This window comes from Lepidochelys kempii, chromosome 13, assembly GCF_965140265.1.
Source record: "Lepidochelys kempii isolate rLepKem1 chromosome 13, rLepKem1.hap2, whole genome shotgun sequence".
NCBI classification, from domain to species: domain Eukaryota; kingdom Metazoa; phylum Chordata; order Testudines; family Cheloniidae; genus Lepidochelys; species Lepidochelys kempii.
In genome coordinates this window covers 19945697-19963789 of record NC_133268.1, presented here as the reverse complement: position 1 = coordinate 19963789, position 18093 = coordinate 19945697, and the positions used below count along the sequence as shown (strand labels likewise).

At 46.5% G+C, this 18093-nt stretch overlaps 1 protein-coding gene across 5 annotated transcripts in view; it reads right to left on the bottom strand.

The window, feature by feature from the left end:
* The window catches only part of PABPC1L (poly(A) binding protein cytoplasmic 1 like), a 29473-nt gene extending 17334 nt beyond the window's left edge, over positions 1-12139 (bottom strand). For 2 of the 5 annotated variants that reach the window (XM_073309653.1, XM_073309649.1), the window contains exons 1-8: positions 7133-8768; positions 5945-6138; positions 5244-5359; positions 4120-4259; positions 2854-2948; positions 2316-2453; positions 1606-1701; positions 662-928 (exon numbers count right to left, since the gene is read on the bottom strand). In XM_073309653.1, the coding sequence (XP_073165754.1) occupies positions 662-928; positions 1606-1701; positions 2316-2453; positions 2854-2948; positions 4120-4259; positions 5244-5359; positions 5945-6138; positions 7133-7325 (1239 nt within the window). In that variant the 5' untranslated portion in view covers positions 7326-8768. Of the gene's footprint in view, positions 1-661; positions 929-1605; positions 1702-2315; positions 2454-2853; positions 2949-4119; positions 4260-5243; positions 5360-5944; positions 6139-7132; positions 8769-12056 lie in introns of those variants that run through there. The other 3 variants (XM_073309650.1, XM_073309651.1, XM_073309652.1) reach the window with 3 other exon arrangements.
* Positions 12140-18093: the final 5954 nt, after the last annotated feature.

The window sequence follows — 18093 nt, the reverse complement described above, 5'->3', positions numbered from 1 at the left end:
ACATGGCCTGATTTTCAGAATTGTTGAGAAGGCAGCAGCTCCCAATACTTCTGGGGAACACAAAAGCAAAAACAGTCCATTCATTTAAGGGTCGACACATGGACTTAGGAGCCAGGTTTAGGCACCCAGTTTTGAAAATTTTGCCCATTGTGTTTACACACTGTACTATGTACACCAGTTAGATTGTAAGCTCTTCGGGGGCAGAGACTCTTCAATGTCGGCAGTGCTGGGCATGCTGACAGTGCTCAACCAACAACACAAGCACGCGGGGCAAACCGGAGTCAGGCGACACGTGGCACAGTAGCCCATCTGATAAGCAGACAGATGATCAGGACAGACTCTAATGGTAACCAATTCTGCATCAGCTTGGTGTGTCAGGGGTTGAAGGACGGCAAGGCTGAGTGCTTGGAACAGAGCACCACTCAGAATGACACCTGTAGCTCTGACATCCCTAGAATGACAATCTTTGGTTTGTCAACTTTAGGGTCCCAAAACAAGCTATTTGGTTCAATTATTCTCAGTGCTGAAGATGCTGAGGTGCCAAAGAATCAAATACACCCCTCCCATCCCAAAGACAGGTGAATCTGGCCCGAGGCAAGCTCCTCAGACTCCCTATTGGTCTGCTGATGAGCCCCTCCCAGAGGGATGGATGGGGCCTCACCTGTGGGATGGCAGGCAAGAAGTACCCTGTGGGTGCCTGGAAGGAGCCAAGGAGAGGGCCAGGCAGGGCCCTCATGGTGGCCAGTCTCTGCATATACTGGTTGGTGAGAATCGCTTTTCTTTCCTCCTTTCTTTGAGCGAGGGCGACGTACAAAGGCTTGGTGCTGACGATCCGTCCGTTCATTTCCGTCACGGCCTTGGTAGCCTCTTCTGGGGAGGAAAAACATACAAACCCAAACCCTTTGCTGTGTCCACCCTCTGTCATCACCTAAAATTAGATTAGAACACAACAAAGTCCACTGAATGCCAGGCACTCCATCCGCATATCACACAGAGCTGTCATCACAGGTGGGGACGTGAGCAGGGAGGGAGACAGTGGACAGCAGCCAGCCTCAGAGGCAACCGACAGTGTGGCCTGAGGCTCTAGGGGCTGTGTGGGACTGATTTCTTTCAAGCAAGGTTGGAGGCAGGAGCCCTGGGTGCAGCCATCATACAGTGTAAGTCACATGTAATAATCAAGGGTGATTTTTTCTAAGTGTCTATTTCTAGCACCTATTTCCAGCTGACTTCAAAAAACAACAGCTCTAGTAGCAGCCTAGCATGTGGTCACATGCGGTTGAGGTGGGGGACACATCGGAGCTGGATTCCTGACCCGAGTTCCCTGGGCTAGCAGGGGCTGCGAGCACTGCAGAAGCAGCAGATAAGAGTCTCCCACAGCAGCAGGGAGTATTAGTGATTTATTTGCATAATCTGAAAAGCTACAGGCGACAATGCAAGCCAGTCACAACTCAAGGGCTGGGGACTGAGGCTTACGCAGATCCAAAGTCTAGGACTTGCTATGTTCAGTACCAGTGCCCCATAAAGCACCACCAGATCGAGATCAGTGGCCATTTAGGATCTAATGCCTTGTGAATTAGACTCCCCGTGGTAGCCCAGTTCTCTTACCTTTGCACTAGTAATGGTACCATATGGAGAGAACTCCTTCCTCAGCCGCTCATCATCAATACCATCATCCAGGTTCTTCACATATAAATTCACTCCCTAAGAACAGACAGTGCTATAACTAGATTTCTCCAGAAAGGTACAGCAAACATCCCAAAACTCAGGATGGCTACAGAAGGCCCACAATAAATGTTCCATTAGGAACTTGTTCTGCTGTGTCTTACTGACTCCTTCCCAGAAGACCATATTTGCAACTAACTATTAATACAAATCCTCCCTTTTTTTCTGGGCATAAAAGTATGTGGCAGATACAGTGAAGTCACTGACTTCCCGTGGGGGTTTAGGACCACACTGGTTTTATACACTCCTCACTTGTAGGTGTCGCCTATAAGTCATGCCCCGGAGGAGTGTGTAACGCACGGAACTGGACTGGCTCCTTTAAGGATCCAGTGCCACAAATGCAGATATATGAAATCCCAGCACACTGGGCAAGCAAGGAGGCTCATTGCCCTGAGAGAGATGCTAGCTGCCATTGGGATTTTCAAAAGTGCTCACTCAGCAACGGCCATGCCTTTGTATCTGGAATGCCTGAAAGCTTCCCTTTGAGGCTAGGAGGCTCAGCAGAGACATCCCATGCTGTTACTCCATCTGGCAACCGTGCCAGAGAGCAAACAGGCACATGGCATGAGGCACCTCCATTTCTTTCCCATTACCTGGTATCTGCTCACTCTTTCCTGTTTGATCTGTTCAAATTTACGCTTCAGTTCACTCTGACGCTCCATCCTTTTCTGAGCTCGGCCAACGTACACCATCCGGCCATTGATCTGCTTCCCGTTCATGTCTGCCACAGCCTGCCAGGAGACGATCCCAAGTCTAAGCACAAAAAGAAACCACAGCCCCAGCACCCTTCCAGCCCCCTTGGTGTAGGCTTTATTTCCCCCCACTGCTATTAGAGATCTTTCAAAATAAAAGGTATAAAAGCAGCTTTGCTTCCAAGTTTGGATAACAGGGCAGATAAGAGCTTCCCTTTGCCTAGGATGACTGCCCAGACAGACTCACTGGCCACCCAAACACACGTTGTTAACAAGAAGCGACAGGACTTGGAAGTTATGGAATCTTTCACACTAACAGATCGGTTAGTTGCATTTCAGCAGCTGGCACCAGTCAACTCCTGCTCATGAGAATAAAGGCCCAGCCAGGCCTCTAAATGTCACAGATTCAATTAAATATATAAAGCAAAGACCCTCTTGCCTTCTGGGCTTCTTCGTGCTTCTCAAAGTTGACAAACCCGAACCCTTTCGAGCGACCGGTATCGTCCATCATAACTCTGACGCTCAGCGTCTTCCCTGCAAACAGAAGAGTGCAGTGCCTGAAAACAGCCTGGAGCAGAAAGATACTGTCCACCAAGGTCTCTGCTCACAGCTTGAGGCAATCACCCCTGCCTCCTCCGCCCACAAATCTCCTGCTTTGTTAGACCACAGGCCAGTGCTGAGTGATGTGGGGGCAGTGGCAGCAGTCCAAGGAGATCCACATGTTAGGGTGACTCCAAAAATACACTGGTGCAGAATGGGGGCGATGACAAGTGTCTACTGCAGTGTGGACGTTCCTCTGCCAGCTAAGGCATCCTGGCTAACAGGAGTGACACAATGCTGGTAGATACAGGCACCCCAACTCACTAGCTTGGTTTCTCCAAGCCCTCCCCACTAGCAAGGTGCTCACAGGAGCTATACAGCCAGACAAGTCATAACCCAACATATCTACTGGTTGGCACAGCAGACCTGGGTTCAGTTCCTGATGCCCAAGGTTACACAGTAAGACAAGTTCTGGTGCCTCAGGTTCCTCATCTACAAAACTGAGACAAATATTCCCATCTACCTTAGTGTGAGGAATCTAGTCACAGAAACACAGCCTTTGAGAAGCACAGATGAAAGGCACTACAGAAATCCTAGATTATTTAGTATTTCTCAAGTACCAACAGTGTGCTCAGGACTCAACATCGAACAGACCTTGTTCCAGGAACCAAGGAGACAGTCACAACCCACTGAGAGACCCAGAGGAAAGAATAACTTTTGCTTTTAAATTCAGACTAGTAATTTAAAGAGATTTAAAGGACATTTACCTTTCTGTAACTGGATTCCATTCTCTGGCACAGCTCTGAGAAGTTCTACTGACTCACTTGTCTGGGGAGGGCAATTGTTTGTGGTTTGTTTTAAAAAGCAAGTTTGTTTTGAAAAGCTACCAGTCATCCTCCATCATCATGGTCAAGAGCAGGTAATCAGTGATTAAATTAATGACAGTTCTGCAAAGCTGCACGAGACCACTGCAGTCATTTGGAATGACTGGTGATCTCCTCAGCTGGGTTTGTTCTTGGATAAGTGTTACCACTAAAACTATTATATAAATAAGAGAAGAGATCTAACTCCTCACTCAGGCTCTTCCCCTTGAACATACTCCTTGGTCCCACTGCCTCCAATTCACCATCCACTGTGCAGATTTTGCTGTAGAAACGCTACTCACCAAACTTGGAGAATATTTCCCGCAGTCTGTCATCATCCATATCATCCCCAAAGTTCTTGATATAGACATTGGTGAATTCCATCGCTCGTGCCCCAAATTCTGCCTCCCGCTCTCTGCGGGATTTAAAATGGCCGACAAAGCTGCAGAAAGTAAACGGAGGAATGTGAATCTTCACCAGACATCCATTGGCCAGGGGAAAAAAGACATGGGAGCCAGTAGAGTTGCTTCTAATGGTGACTGTCGCTTTATCACTAGTAACGACTGTGTATTTTTGCATCTCAGCAACCTGAGCAGATCCTACTTGCATACTCCCCCTATCCCCACAGACACTGACTATTGTTACTTAACATTAATGCTGCAGTAGCACCCGGAGGCCTTAGTTAGCACAGGGCCCCCTTTGCTGGGGGCTGTAAAGACACAGAACAACAGACGGTCTCTGCTCCAAGGAGCGCACAATCTAAGAGCCATCTCATACCAGGCATTGCTCAGGGGATCTCACCGGATCAAGCAGATCCTAACAGAATTCAATTATTTGCCTTCTCCCGCTCCTAGATGGTGTACGGTCTGCCCCTCCTCCCTGCAGGGCCAGCTCCACCCTCAGAGGATCCCTGCCCCCGCATCCCAGCTGGGCAGCAATGACAATACACAGGCAGCGATCTAGAGCTCACTAGATCCAAGAACGCTGAGGTCCTTCACAGGAGGGGAGGGGAAGAGAGGACTGGAGAAGGCTAAATCCTCTTTCTTCCACGTTCTCTTAAACTGAATTCTTAGGGAGTCAGGGACCAGTACAGACCTCTGGACATCTGCGGTGCTGCATCACCAACATGATGTATGCCTGCTCTCACCTGGACTAGGGATTTGTTCGCCCTGTGCCAGCAGCTCTCAGCCTCCATACAATCCTACCAGGATCATCAGCATAACTCCAAAGCCCAGTGAAAAAAGGGCAGAAACAGCATAGGCCCTAACAAGGAGCATGTTTGCCCACTGAGCAATGCTGATTATGCTACACCACACTGAGCAAATACCGATAACCAAGAGTCTAGTTACTATACAAAGGCCACATTCAGAGAGGGCTATTGAAGGGAGAAGCAGCACAAAATGAGGATCCCCCCCTCCCCACTTACACCTTGCGGTCATTGAGCAGCATCCCGTTCATGGTGTCAATGGCCCGATTTGCGGCCTCATGGGTCTCAAAGTGAACAAAGCCATAACCGCGGGATCCGTTCTCATCACAAACCACCTGCCAAGAGAGAGGCAGAGCCAGACACTGAAGAGCCCTGAAAAACAGAAGGCAGACCTCCCCTACCCCCTACAAGCCCGGGCAGAAATCCCTAGCAGCCACCCATGCCAAACCCAAGTCCCATTGCCAAGGAACATTCAGCCTCACTGTCATCTGCTTTTCACCAAGCTACAATACCTAGAGCCCCATGTTCATGGCACACTGTCACGTGGGGAGATAAGAATATAGGTCACAAGCTCAGCTCCCAGGGTTGACAGAAGCTGGAAACACCATTGAGGAAATGTGCTGAGCACCTGAGATAGGAAGTGGTCTGCACTGCTCTCAGGAGATCCCTTCCAGCCGAGTGAGAGTGCATCAGCTCTGGAGCAAGTTGCGTCCAGCTTCCTTTGCCAGTGGAAATAAGATAGCAGCGGTCCTCCCCAATAACCCTTTAAGTCTTCTATTCACTTAGCGGGTGAAAATTTAAAGAAAACCACACAAAGCGATGCAAAGAGAATTCAGATCTCAACCAGTTTGACAACCCTTGTAACAAAGTGCAGGCAAGTCCTAGGATAAATCTTGTTCTTGCAGCGAAAACATACGTACCTTGCAAGAAAGGATATTCCCAAAGGCTGAGAATGTATCGTACAAGGCTTTGTTGTCAATGGAGTCATCCAGATTCTTGATAAAGACATTTCCAACCCCTGATTTCCTGAGGCCAGGATCTCGCTGGGACCACATGATTCGAATGGGCCGACCTTTGATCACTTCAAAATTCATGGTGTCCAAGGCCCTCTCAGCTGGCAGGAAACATGCACATTTATTATGAACAAGTGAAGACAATTACAAGGAGAGAAGAATTGTGACATGGCCTGATATTCCACCTACTGTAACACTGGCTGTCTGCATGATCAAATTGTTACAAGGAGCAGGGAAGTGTTATTTTCTAGTCTCAGCGTTGGGAAAAAGACCCCATTAAATCACAACCAGAGAGGCAGCCTAGGAGCTATATTGCAAGCCACCGTAGACACACCAGACAGTCCTCTAGTAACGTACAACAGAAGAGTCAGGCGATGGGCTCTGATCATGTAGCTGCCCAAGGCTCATCTACAGGAATCTGAGAATCCTTCTGCCCATTAGCACTGAAGAAAACTCCCCATTTGTCATTCACAGTAAAATGGAACAAAGTTGCTTCTGCTTTGAGCAATAGAGGATTTCAGTCTCCAGTGCTACCGACCTGGCACCCTTCACCAGCTGTAACCTCATTCCAAAAATCAAAGGTGTCTTAGAGGTTTTGCCATTTACTTCAGCAACATCTTAGTTAAAATGAGAACAAATCCCTGCCTAGCAGTTCTGATGCTAGAAAATGAGAGTCCCGTACAGTTTGTCACTGTCATCGTGAACACACACACGGCAATACTACTTTCCCCTGCTCTGCTCTCAGAGGAGGACAATCAAGTCAAATGTACCTTTGAGCGCTTGGAGGAAGGTTATTCATGTATGTTGACTTTTTCACCTGGGTACAAAACTCAACTGTAGGGTCCCTGGTGTCTCCCCTCCCACCCTCTATCTAGGTGCACACATGTGATCAGACACTCAGATACCACGCTGACGGGCACCATGTAAGAACCCAGGATAGGTTTAGACTAGATCCAAGTGAAAACAAAGCATTAAGTCAGCATTTATTTTAAACCTGGTAGCCTTAACGTGACCCATGTAATCAGCCCTCACACCCCATCCCAAACCACAGATTTAAAAAACAACTTTCCATAGGTTAAGTTTTATCAGGCTTACCATCAGCAGGCTGCTGAAAATTTATGTAGGCATAACCGAGCGATCGACGCGTGGCAACATCCCGACAAACTCTGATGGACATGATCGGTCCAGCAGGTGAGAACTTCTCATACAGCATGGCTTCGGTCACATCTGTGTGAAGATCTCCCACATACAAAGAAGCTAATGGATATCCAGGGCCACTAGCGTTCATGGTCGACCACAAAGCTTAACTTTAAAGTGAAGCAAGACCAAGTTACTGTCTGTGGCACAGAGGATATTTTTGTGCCAAGATAATAGAATATGGACTTTGGTCACATGCAGCAACCATCAATTAAAGTCTCATCCCAAACCCCCAGTTGCCTAGGAAGAAGTTGGCTGCAGTGCAGAATCCAGAATCCATACGTTCTCTCTAGTAACACATCAGAAGTGAACTACCCTCCAGATATACCACAGACCCAGTATTTTCAATAAGGCTTTGCTCTCACTTATATTGATAATGAAAAGCTTGACAGGTTTATGTACATTACCAGAACCCTGTTCCCCATCTCGAGCAAACTATAAAGACAATAGGCTACTTAGCTGGGGTGGTGTTCTTTATTTTAAGAGATGCCAAATGGAATTTCATTCCACAGTAAGCAAAACAACGCAATGGATTTATATTATAATCCCTTATACCGTTTTCTTCCCCTGTTCTTCAGACAGAAAAGCAAATCCAAGGACCATGGAGGGCATTTGCTGTAATAGACATTTCCTATGAAGGTGTTACCATTCATAGTATGACATCATAGCTTTCAGTATCACTGTATATTGTACTGTTCCAGGGTGACATCACACTGCAAGATTCACTGTTGCTGAAGCAGAGTGCACTGGGTGCCATTGTGCATGTTTTGTCAAAGATCTAGAAGGGTGTAGGACAAACATACATGCTGTAGAAGATGGAGGCTGGGCAAATGGCCTCTTAAGGAAAGGCTAAATAGTGCGGGGAGTGGGGGGATTTAGGGGAGTAGGGCAAAGTGGCAGAGCCTGTACAACCTTGGACAAGTCACACACTCTGTGCTTCCCCTGCTGTACAACAGAGATGACATTAATACTTCCCCACCTAAGAGGGATCCTTAATGGAAGGTGCTAGAGAAATTCACAATAGTGCCGCAGATACCCGAGCAATCCCTAACAACCCAGCCCCACACTTCAGAGGACCGAGGCCCAAACAAAACTATTCCACATACCACTCAAACACTAGCAAAAAGGAAACAAAGGCTTTCAGGCAGAATATCAAAGAAAAATAACGGACTGAAATAAATGGCTGGTAATGAGGCACCAACCAGTGTAACCAATGTTTCTAGGCATGGTACAGCCACCATTTGTTCTGATACCACAGAGCAATGCAGTGAGAACAAGATACCAGTAGAGGTTATCAGGTCCAAGAATCACCTCACCTCCAACCCACCACATGACCTACTCTTATCAAGAATGCTGGAATCTGATGTCTGGGGGGTATCTTCTTCAACTGCACAGTTAACTTGGGGTCTTATGAAGGTTTTAACCTTCACCCTTTAGCAGCCACACACAAAAACTTCTGACATGGGTTTTCAGTGTCTTAAGCCCAGGCTAGCTCTGCTTTAACTCTGGCTGGAACACACCCACTTTGTAGTGAGAATGCAGACATCCTCCCCACACCCCCCCCCCCCCCAAATCACTGGAATGCTGATAATCTGCCAAACCCCTTCCCACAGTTGTCCCTGCAGAACAGACAAGTTCTCCCACAATTGGCAACTGACTGGGAAAGAATCAGAGCATCTCAGCACAAAGAACCACTGGATATATTCCCAGACACACACAGACAAGTGCAGAAACAGCGAGGATGCAGTAATGTGGCTAGGGCTTTCCAGTGGAGATGCTCATTCCTGGGCTAAGCTAACCCAGGCACCCCTCACCTGAGTTGAACTGTGCAGTGAAGACATACTTCTAGAGCAGGGCTAGTCAGCAGGTGGACCGCGGGCCAAATCCAGACCATCAGGCGCTTTTGAACAGACTCTGAAATCTTTTTATTTATTTATTATCATTGTTATTTGTTTGTATTATTTTCTCTGAAGTCTGGACCCTGACTCTACCTTGATCAAGAAATGTGGACCTTGACAAAAAATAAATTGATTACCCCTGCTCTAGAGGTAAACCAAGTGGTAGTGGCAGAATTTTCTTGGTAGCACTTCCAGGCCCCCGGGATTCGCTCCCTGCAGAAGTACTAACCTAGCCACTTCCAGAATTGCAAGATATAGGCCTTTGCCCAAGTCTTCCCAACTGATTAAATCCTGATTGGCTAGTAAAGATGCAAGCAGCAGGGAAGAGTTGTGTTGGTTTCTCTCACTGAGATTTTTAAGGTCTCAACTTAAATGTTACAAGGCTCCTTAGATAACACAGTGATGGGTGCCAAATCAATGTTTGAAATAAATATACATATAGTACAGCACTGATTATTGTATGTTAAATACTTTAAAAATCATCTACTAGCTCTGAGTCTCAGCCAAATGAGAATATCTGGAGAAGTTTGCATCAGCTCCCAAACTCAGTGCCCCTATGTGACATACCAAGAGATTCTAATTTCTGAAGTAACTGAAAAGCACCTCCCACAGCCCTCATGCAAATATGTTCACCCCCACAAAGGTAGGCTCAGGAAGGAGGTGTTAACAGCCCTCTACAGCTGGTGAGAAGGCTGCTGTTTTGTAAGGCCTTTAGCCATGAGGGGAGGGAAATTTTACAAAGGGGATGCAGAAAGCACATTAGAGAAACCCAAGAAGTGGAGGAAGTGAATCGCCATTCGTGAACTTTATTACAATTCCATTTTTAAATTCTGCTGACAGCCACATTTGGGGCAATGGAATAAGCTTCTTCGTCTGTGTGGACAAATCTGGATGAAGCTGGAAACATGGCATAAGCAAGACTACTAAAACAAATAAATCAATACACTGGGAAGGGGAGAGAAGGGGGGTGGGAAAACTAGGCAATGAGAGAGCAAGCTGCCTTTTCAGATCCATCCCATTTTGCTTGAGGATGCTATGAATAAACAGGCCAACAACAGTTCTGAACCATGAAAAGTCACATTGTCAAATTGTGTGTGCAGCCAGCAGTAAAAGTGCAGCCCATCAACAACTAAGCTAAAGATGGTGGAGATGGGGTTCCCACTCCAGCAAATAACAGAGCCTGCATCAAGACCACCCTGAAAGCTCAGGCAATCAGGAAAGAAACTTCACCTGAGAATAGAATAAAACTTCTGTAAAATGGTCTGTATTGCACTCTCATTTCACATCTGTTTGGCAAAGGAGATTTGTAGGACTGGGACTCCTAAAGCCAGTTGGAATAAGTTCAACATCAAGGGCCCATCCGAGCCATTTGTGTTCTCTCTCCCTCAAATCCACTCATTCTTGCAGGAGATTGGCCACTAGCTTTGTGGTTTCATAGCTTAGATAGCTAAGTTTACGTGTACCTAAACAACCTCCATTTTGGAGACAGGGGTATCTACCATCTCCATGTACACTCAAGTATTCATATACTTCAATGTTTGTACCATTTCCTTTAGCATGACTTCTTTCCAAGGGATTTTCTCCTTTCTGAGGGATCTGCATGCAAACAGATCTAAATGGACACTTCATCACAGTTGATTGTTGATGTGTTGGAGAATAAGAGATTTGGGGTTTTCAATATTATAAAGTGAGTTTAAATTTCACAGCTCAAGGGGAAGTCCAAGGAGTTAGAACACCAGGCTCAAGATCATTTTCTACAATACTACTACCTTGCAAAGACCCTTTCCTCAATACACCAACCCACCACAGGCCCATAAGCATCACAGGATCCGCATGCTTTCAGGTTCAAATTTTACACCATGTGCCTTCAGTGGGATCGCACAAGTACTTGAAAGGGAAGACTGTCCAAGTCACAAAGGGCAGTCTGATACCCAACCTCCATTGACTTTCAGTCACAACTATGCCAAACTTCCATCTGAGCCTTTGAAAACTTTCCCCTAAAATCCTGTGTTAATTTCAAGGTTTCATTATTTAATATTTGTGACCCAACAGAATTGTCAAGGTGTGTTCCTGATTTCTCAGTAGAGTCAGAAGCAGTTAGCTTGACTGAGAAAAATCTCAGATACCAGAGAAGCAGCAGAGGCTTTTAATAATTTGGTTCCCCACCTGCAGAATTTGCTTCCCATTTCTGGGCTGCTCATTCCTTACAGTCTATCTCAGCATTTATACCCATGAAATCTCCATTTGCTGTTGCTTTCAAAAGCTGGTGAGATTCTGATGCATGTAAATGAGTTTTTCGGCCAAGTGACTTTTCTGGGTAAGACACAGTAGGAAAGCATTTATGCGTTTGGTAAAAGCCTATTTTAGGCAAGGAAGGAGGGGACCCGCAGGGATACCCCACCTCACCGCTTCCGCTGAAAATGCGCCACCCACTCCACCAGGCTGGCTAGTTTCACCATCCAAGATCCCACTAGAACCATGCCTGGGATCAATTCCTCCACCTGCCCACAAAGCCCGCGGCCCCTAGCATAGCGCGACAGCCCTGGTAGCCAGCATTTAAGAACTACCCCCACCCACCCCAGCACCCCCTAGGGCGTGTGTGTGTGGATGGGGGAACGGGCCTTCTATAGCTTTTTAACAATGGACTCAGGAGGCTGCAGGGGGCTGGAAGCGCTCATTAGACCCCTCCGCCCGCTGAGCCGCAGGAGCCCCCGGGGCAGCGGGGCGGGCTGGCACCCGACCAGCCAGGAGCCCTGGCACACCCCGGAACCGCAGCCCCACCCGCTCGCTCGCTGCCTGCTTCGCCCGCGGCACCGCCCCGGGCAGCTCCGCGGGCACGCAGGGCTGAGCGGAGGTGGGAGCCGGTGCAGCGGAGCTCACCCCCCCCCGCGGCAGCCTCCTCCCCGCGGGCCGCCCACACTCACACGTGGCCCTCGCGTTCTCAGAGCCGGCGCCTCCCGTGCAGGCGGCTGCGGCCAGCGGGGCGCGAAGCTCTCAGGGCTCCCCGGGCCCCGCCCCTTCCCTTGCCGGGCAGGCGGGGCCGGCGGCCACTCCCCCACCTGGCCGCGCAGCCAGCTGCAAGCGGGAGCGGCGCGGGGGCTCCCCCTCACTCTGCGGCCTCCCTGCCAGCTCATTGGCCCTCCCCGGCCCGGGGCCAGGCTAAGCCCTGGGCTGTGCCAGCCACCCCCTTCCCATTCAGCTGCTGCGCACGCTCTGGCCCATCCCTGGCTCCGGCTACTCCTCCAGTCCTAGCCCGGGCCGTCCAAGCCCCAGGCTGGTGTAAAGCACTTCGAACAGCAGCGGAGGGGTGCTCGGAGAACCGGTTGGTTGGGAACCAGTGTTCAGAAGGGCTTCTGCTACCGTACTGCGGTGACAGGCATCGTATGTGGCCACAATCGGAGAAGGGTCGACGGTCTTGTTAAGGAAGAGGTTGGGTTCTGCTTCCTGCACTACCCCGGGAATCCTGCCCAAGCTTGGGAAATGCAGTGAGGAAGAGCTCTGTGTAAGCTCAAAAGCTTGTCTCTCTCACCAACAGAAGCTGGTCTAATCAAAGATGTTACCTCACCTACCTTGACCTTAGGAAAGTCACCTTTCCCTGTGGTGGTTTGGCTCCTCATCTGTAAAACAGGGACTGTTACTGCTCTTCTGTCTGACTGAGGTGTGATGGGGCATTTAGATATTATGGTGATAGGAGTCAAAGAGAAATATAGAGGGAGATAGAACTAAAACAGAGTCAGGTACCCGGTTAATCTTTTCTCAGTAGCTGTTCAGCATCTCTTTCAAATGTAGATTACATACCGAGGAGTAGGGGGTGTGTAGAAATGTGCAACTGAACCACAGGGATTGAATTTGTTCCAGCAGAGGCTTAAGTGTGCCATTCACATTGAACCATCAGCTCACCTATGGGAACCAGCTCCTTTGTACCCCAGTTTATCAGAAGGCCACTGGATGACTTACACTTTGAGAAACCGAACAAGGCAGGACAGAAAATCCAAATTTAAATACCACACCTTTATAAAAGATACCAAAACACTCTGACTGAAATGAATGGGAGCACTAGGGCTCAAAATCAGTTTGGGTTACATGGGCTCACCCACCCTTCTGAAAATCAGGCCCTGTATTTATCTGAGATCATGAAAAAAAGGGGCCAAACTTTGCCAAAAATAAGAATAGGTGAATGACAGTCCCTGCATCCAAGGAAAGAACACACAGTCTTAATCGTCACAGAAAAGGCATATAGAGAATTGTAGATTTATTAATACTAGTATTTATTCCCTTAGATTGTAAACTCTTGGGGATTGTAAACTCAGAAACTGTCTTTGCTCTAGGTTTAGGCAGCACTTAGTGCAATGAGGTCCTGCTCCACAGGTAAGGCTCCTAGATACTACCACAAGACAATAAATAATAGTAACGCAAAAACTGAAAATCCTAGAATTTACTCCTCCAGGAGTTCACCTTAGATTCAAGGATATTGTTCCTTAGTTCCAGCCATCTGCCATGCGGCTGTGGGGAGAGGAGACTCCCATTAACCTGAAAAACTACAAGAACATGGTTGGGATGAGTGAAGTTTGAAAGGATTTTATTTCATGTGATTTTTTTAAAATTATGTATTGCTACTGAATTTCCTTCAGACATCCAGCCTTGGCCTCTGACACTGGCAGAGCTCATAAGCAAACATTTAGGTCTGCTGAGTACATGACAAGAAAACCAAGGAAAGACCAGATGCTGCAAGAGGTGCTGGAGATTTAAAGTGGTGTTTTTCCTTTCCAGTCATATACCAATAGCTATCCAACATGGTTTTAGTGGGCAGTACATTACCTTTTTTAGGTGACACACAAAACTCCTTAGCACTTGTAATTAGACCCTATAGACTTTCTGTAAAGAGTACAGGTGTATTAAAGTCAGCAAGCTGGTTCTAGCGCAAAGTGGGTAATCATGTTCTACCTACTTAAATACAATTGCACCTAAATTAATGGTTGGAAAAGTTATTCTTCCTTCCTAAAAGAAAAGCTGAGACGGTGCTGCTGCAGAATGACAGCTGCAGTCCACTCTAGCCCTAGTCGCATTGCAGCAATGATAGCAGTAACTAAGCCAGAGGATAGGGGTCTCATACACAAGTGGGTGGGTGAAATTCTGTGGCCTACAACATGCAGGAGGTCAGACTAGATGATCATGATGGTCCCTTCTGACCTTAAATTCTATGAGTGCTCAGTATTTGTGGCCAATCTACAATATTTAGTTAAAACTCCTCAAATGCATTTTCTGTAAAAACAACCACTAAAAATCCAGAGAAGCAGTAGTTAAAGCATGATATGCAACCCTTAACTCACACCTTATCACCTAAACACAGTGACACCTCTGCTCCATAAACTCCCTTTTAGGCAACTAGCCAGCATGTGAAGAAGTAGATACGTGCAATCTCACAGTACATAACCTGAGCTCTGTATCTAACCTCATACTTTTTCCATGTGTAAATATGTTACAGACTTTAGCCCTACTTTTATGCCTATAGGTAATACATCTTAATCCAGCACTGAGGTCAAAGTTCATTTTGTGCATTTGAGCTTGGCAGTGAGGAACTGGATGTGTGTAATATTCTGACTTTGAACAGGAATTTGCTGTGAAGTTGGGGAGTCTTTGGGTTTTATGTTTGAGTGATAAGATGCATCAATTAAGGATGGCATTAATATTTAACATTAGCTTATCTGGCAACTTCCCAGAATGTTAATTGCAATTGACACTGCAGAAATCTTTAGCAGCACTACAGAGAATGCTTGAAGTGCTGTCTCGGCGCAAAGATGCCATTCCTCACAGCAATGCTGTCTTTGCGCTCTCAGTTCACCAGAGGAATGAGCGAAAGCAGGCAGGAGGGGGGAGAGATGACAGTGGAGCATTAGCACGTGCCTACATTCTCAACCTAACAGATCTGCATGGGCTCAACCAGGATATTTCCTGTGCTGTGAGCCACAGCAGCAGAAAAATTGGATTCTCCTTCAACACAGCCCAGTGTGGCCCTAGCACCTCACAACACCATCATCACTATTTGAGCACTGCACTCAGACCATGGCCTAGCATATGAGGACCAAAGGATCAGGGGGCATGTAACAGGAGAGCCCTCTTGCTATGGCTTCCCGCCCAGGGATTTCCCTTTTCCAGCAAGCCATTGCAGGTCTATGGGCTTAAAGCAAGGAATATAATAATGTCCCCTCTTTTCTCTTCCCATCCTTTACCTTCTTGTCCCCCTACATACCTGTTCGCTTCCCCATTTCCTCTGCTGACAAGCCTGCCTCCTAGGTTCCCAGAGGCAAGGATGGGAAGGTGTCATCCCTGAGGCAGGCTGATCAGCACCAGCAAACAGCAGTAGCTGGCATTATCAGGGTAAGAGGTAGGAAATGTACAGTATAAATACTGTAACAAGAGTTGGGGATTTAAGTCCAGATGTGTCTACAAGGAGTGGAGAAACTGGCAAAATATCTGATAACTATTAGGGCTGTCGATTAATCGCAATTAACTCACACAATTAAATAAAAAAAGTAATCACCAATAATCGCTGTTTTAATCACACAATAGAATACCAATTGAAATTTATTAAATATTTTTGGATGTTTTTCTATATTTTCAAATATATCACTTTCAATTACAATACAGAATACAAAGTGTACAGTGATCACTTATTTTTTATTACAAATAATGGCACTGTAAAAATGATAAAAGATAGTATTTTTCAATTCACCTCATACAAGTACCGTAATGCAATCTCTTTATCGTGAAAGAGCAACTTACAAATGTAGATTTTTTTTTTTGTTACGTAACTGCACTCAAAACCAAAACAAGGTAAAACTTTCTCAGTCCTACTTCCTGGTCAGCCAATCACTAAGACAAACAAGTGTGTTTACATTTATGGGAGATAATGCTGCTGGCTTCTTATTTACAATGTCACCTGAAAGTGAGAACAAGAACTCTTGTAGCCGGTATCGCAAGATATTTATGTGCCAAAGATTCATATGCCTCTTCATGCTTCGGCCATCGTTCCAGAGGACGCTTCCATGCTGATGACGCTCGTTAAAAAAGTGGGTTAATTAAATTTGTGACTGAACTCTTTGGGAGAGAAGTGTATGTCTCCTGCTCTGTTTTACCCTCATTCTGCCATATATTTCATGTGATAGCAGTCTCTGATGATGACCCAGCACATGTTGTTCGTTTTAAGAACACTTTCACTGCAAATTTGACAAAACACAAAGAAGGTACCAATGTGAAATTTCTAAAGATAGCTACAGCACTTGACCCAAGGTTTAAGAATCTGAAATGCCTTCCAAAATCTGAGAGGGATGACGTATGGAGCATGCTTTCGGAAGTCTTAAAAGAGCAACACGCTGATGCGGAAACTACAGAACCCAAACCACCAAAAACGAAACTCAACCTTCTGTTGGTGGCATCTGACTCAGATGATGAAAATGAACATGCGTCAGTCTGCATTGCTTTGGATCATTATCGAGCAGAACCCATCATCAGCATGGATACGTGTCCTCTGGAAGGGTGGTTGAAACGTGAAGGGACATATGAATCTTTAGTCCATCTGGCATGTAAATGTCTTGTGACGCTGGCTACAACAGTGCCCTGAGAACGCCTGTTCTCACTTTCAGGTGACATTGTAAACAAGAAGGAGGCAGCATTATCTTCTGCCAATGTAAACAAACTTATTTGGCTGAGTGATTGGCTGAACAAGGAGGAGGACTGATTAGACTTATAAGCTCTAAAGTTTTATATTGTTTTGAATGCAGTTTTCTTGTATATAATGCTACAATTGTCAGTTCAACTTTCATGATAAAGAGACTGCACTACAAAACTTGTATTGGGTGAATTAAAAATACTATTTCTTTTGTTTTTTACGGTGCAAATATTTGTAATAAAAATATAAAGTGAGCACTGTACACTTTGTATTCTTTGTTGTAACTGAAATCAATATATTTGAAAATTTAGAAAACATCCAAAAATATTTAAATAAATGGTGTTCTATTATTTAACAGTGTAATTAATCACAATTAATTTTTTTAATCGCTTGACAGCCCTAATAACTATACATCTAAATGGAGGTTAAATCATTCAATGCAAGATTAGTGGGACAGATTAGTGCTTGAACCCCAGCTAGCTAGGTTTTAACACTATGCTTCTCTAGCAGAGAAAGTAAAGCAGTTCAATGGAGTGGGGAGACATAGGTCGGTACCATTAGTGCAGGGGTGGGCAAACTACAGCCCGAGGACCGCATCCAGCCCTTCAGAAGTTTAAATCTGGCCCTCAAGCTCCTGCCGGGGAGCAGGGGCCAGGGCTTGCCCTGCTCCACATGTGCTGTGGCTCCGCGCAGCTCGTGGAAGCAGCAGCAGCATGTCCCCGCTCTGGCTCCTAAGCGTAAGGGCAGCCATGGGGCTCTGCACGCTGCTCCCTCCCCAAGAGCTGCCCCTGCAGCTCCCATCAGCCGGCACTCCTGACCCCCTCCAGCGCCCCGACCTCCTGCCCCAGCACTGATCCCCCTCCCACTCTCCAAACCCCTCAGTCCCACCATCCTGCACCCCAGAGCCTGCACCCCCAGCTGGAGCCCTCACCCCCTCCCGCACCCCAAGTCCCAATTTCATGAGCATTCATGGCCCGCCAAACAATTTCCATACCCAGATGTGGCCCTCGCACCAAAAAGTTTGCCCACCCCTGCATTAGTGTGACAAGAAATAGCATTAAATGAGACTGCCTACTCCAATGGATGCCAAGATGTACAGAACCTCTAAAAGTAAAGAAAATGCACAAGTTCTCTGAATCTTCTCAAACCTCACCTTATATTCAAGTTGTAGGTACAGCACAGTTACAATTGAATCTACCATATTGAATCCTCAAGAGCATGGAAGAAAAAAAGGAACACCATCAGAGATAAAAGATTTAGAATACTTCCTTTGTGGGTTTTTTCCCTTGGGT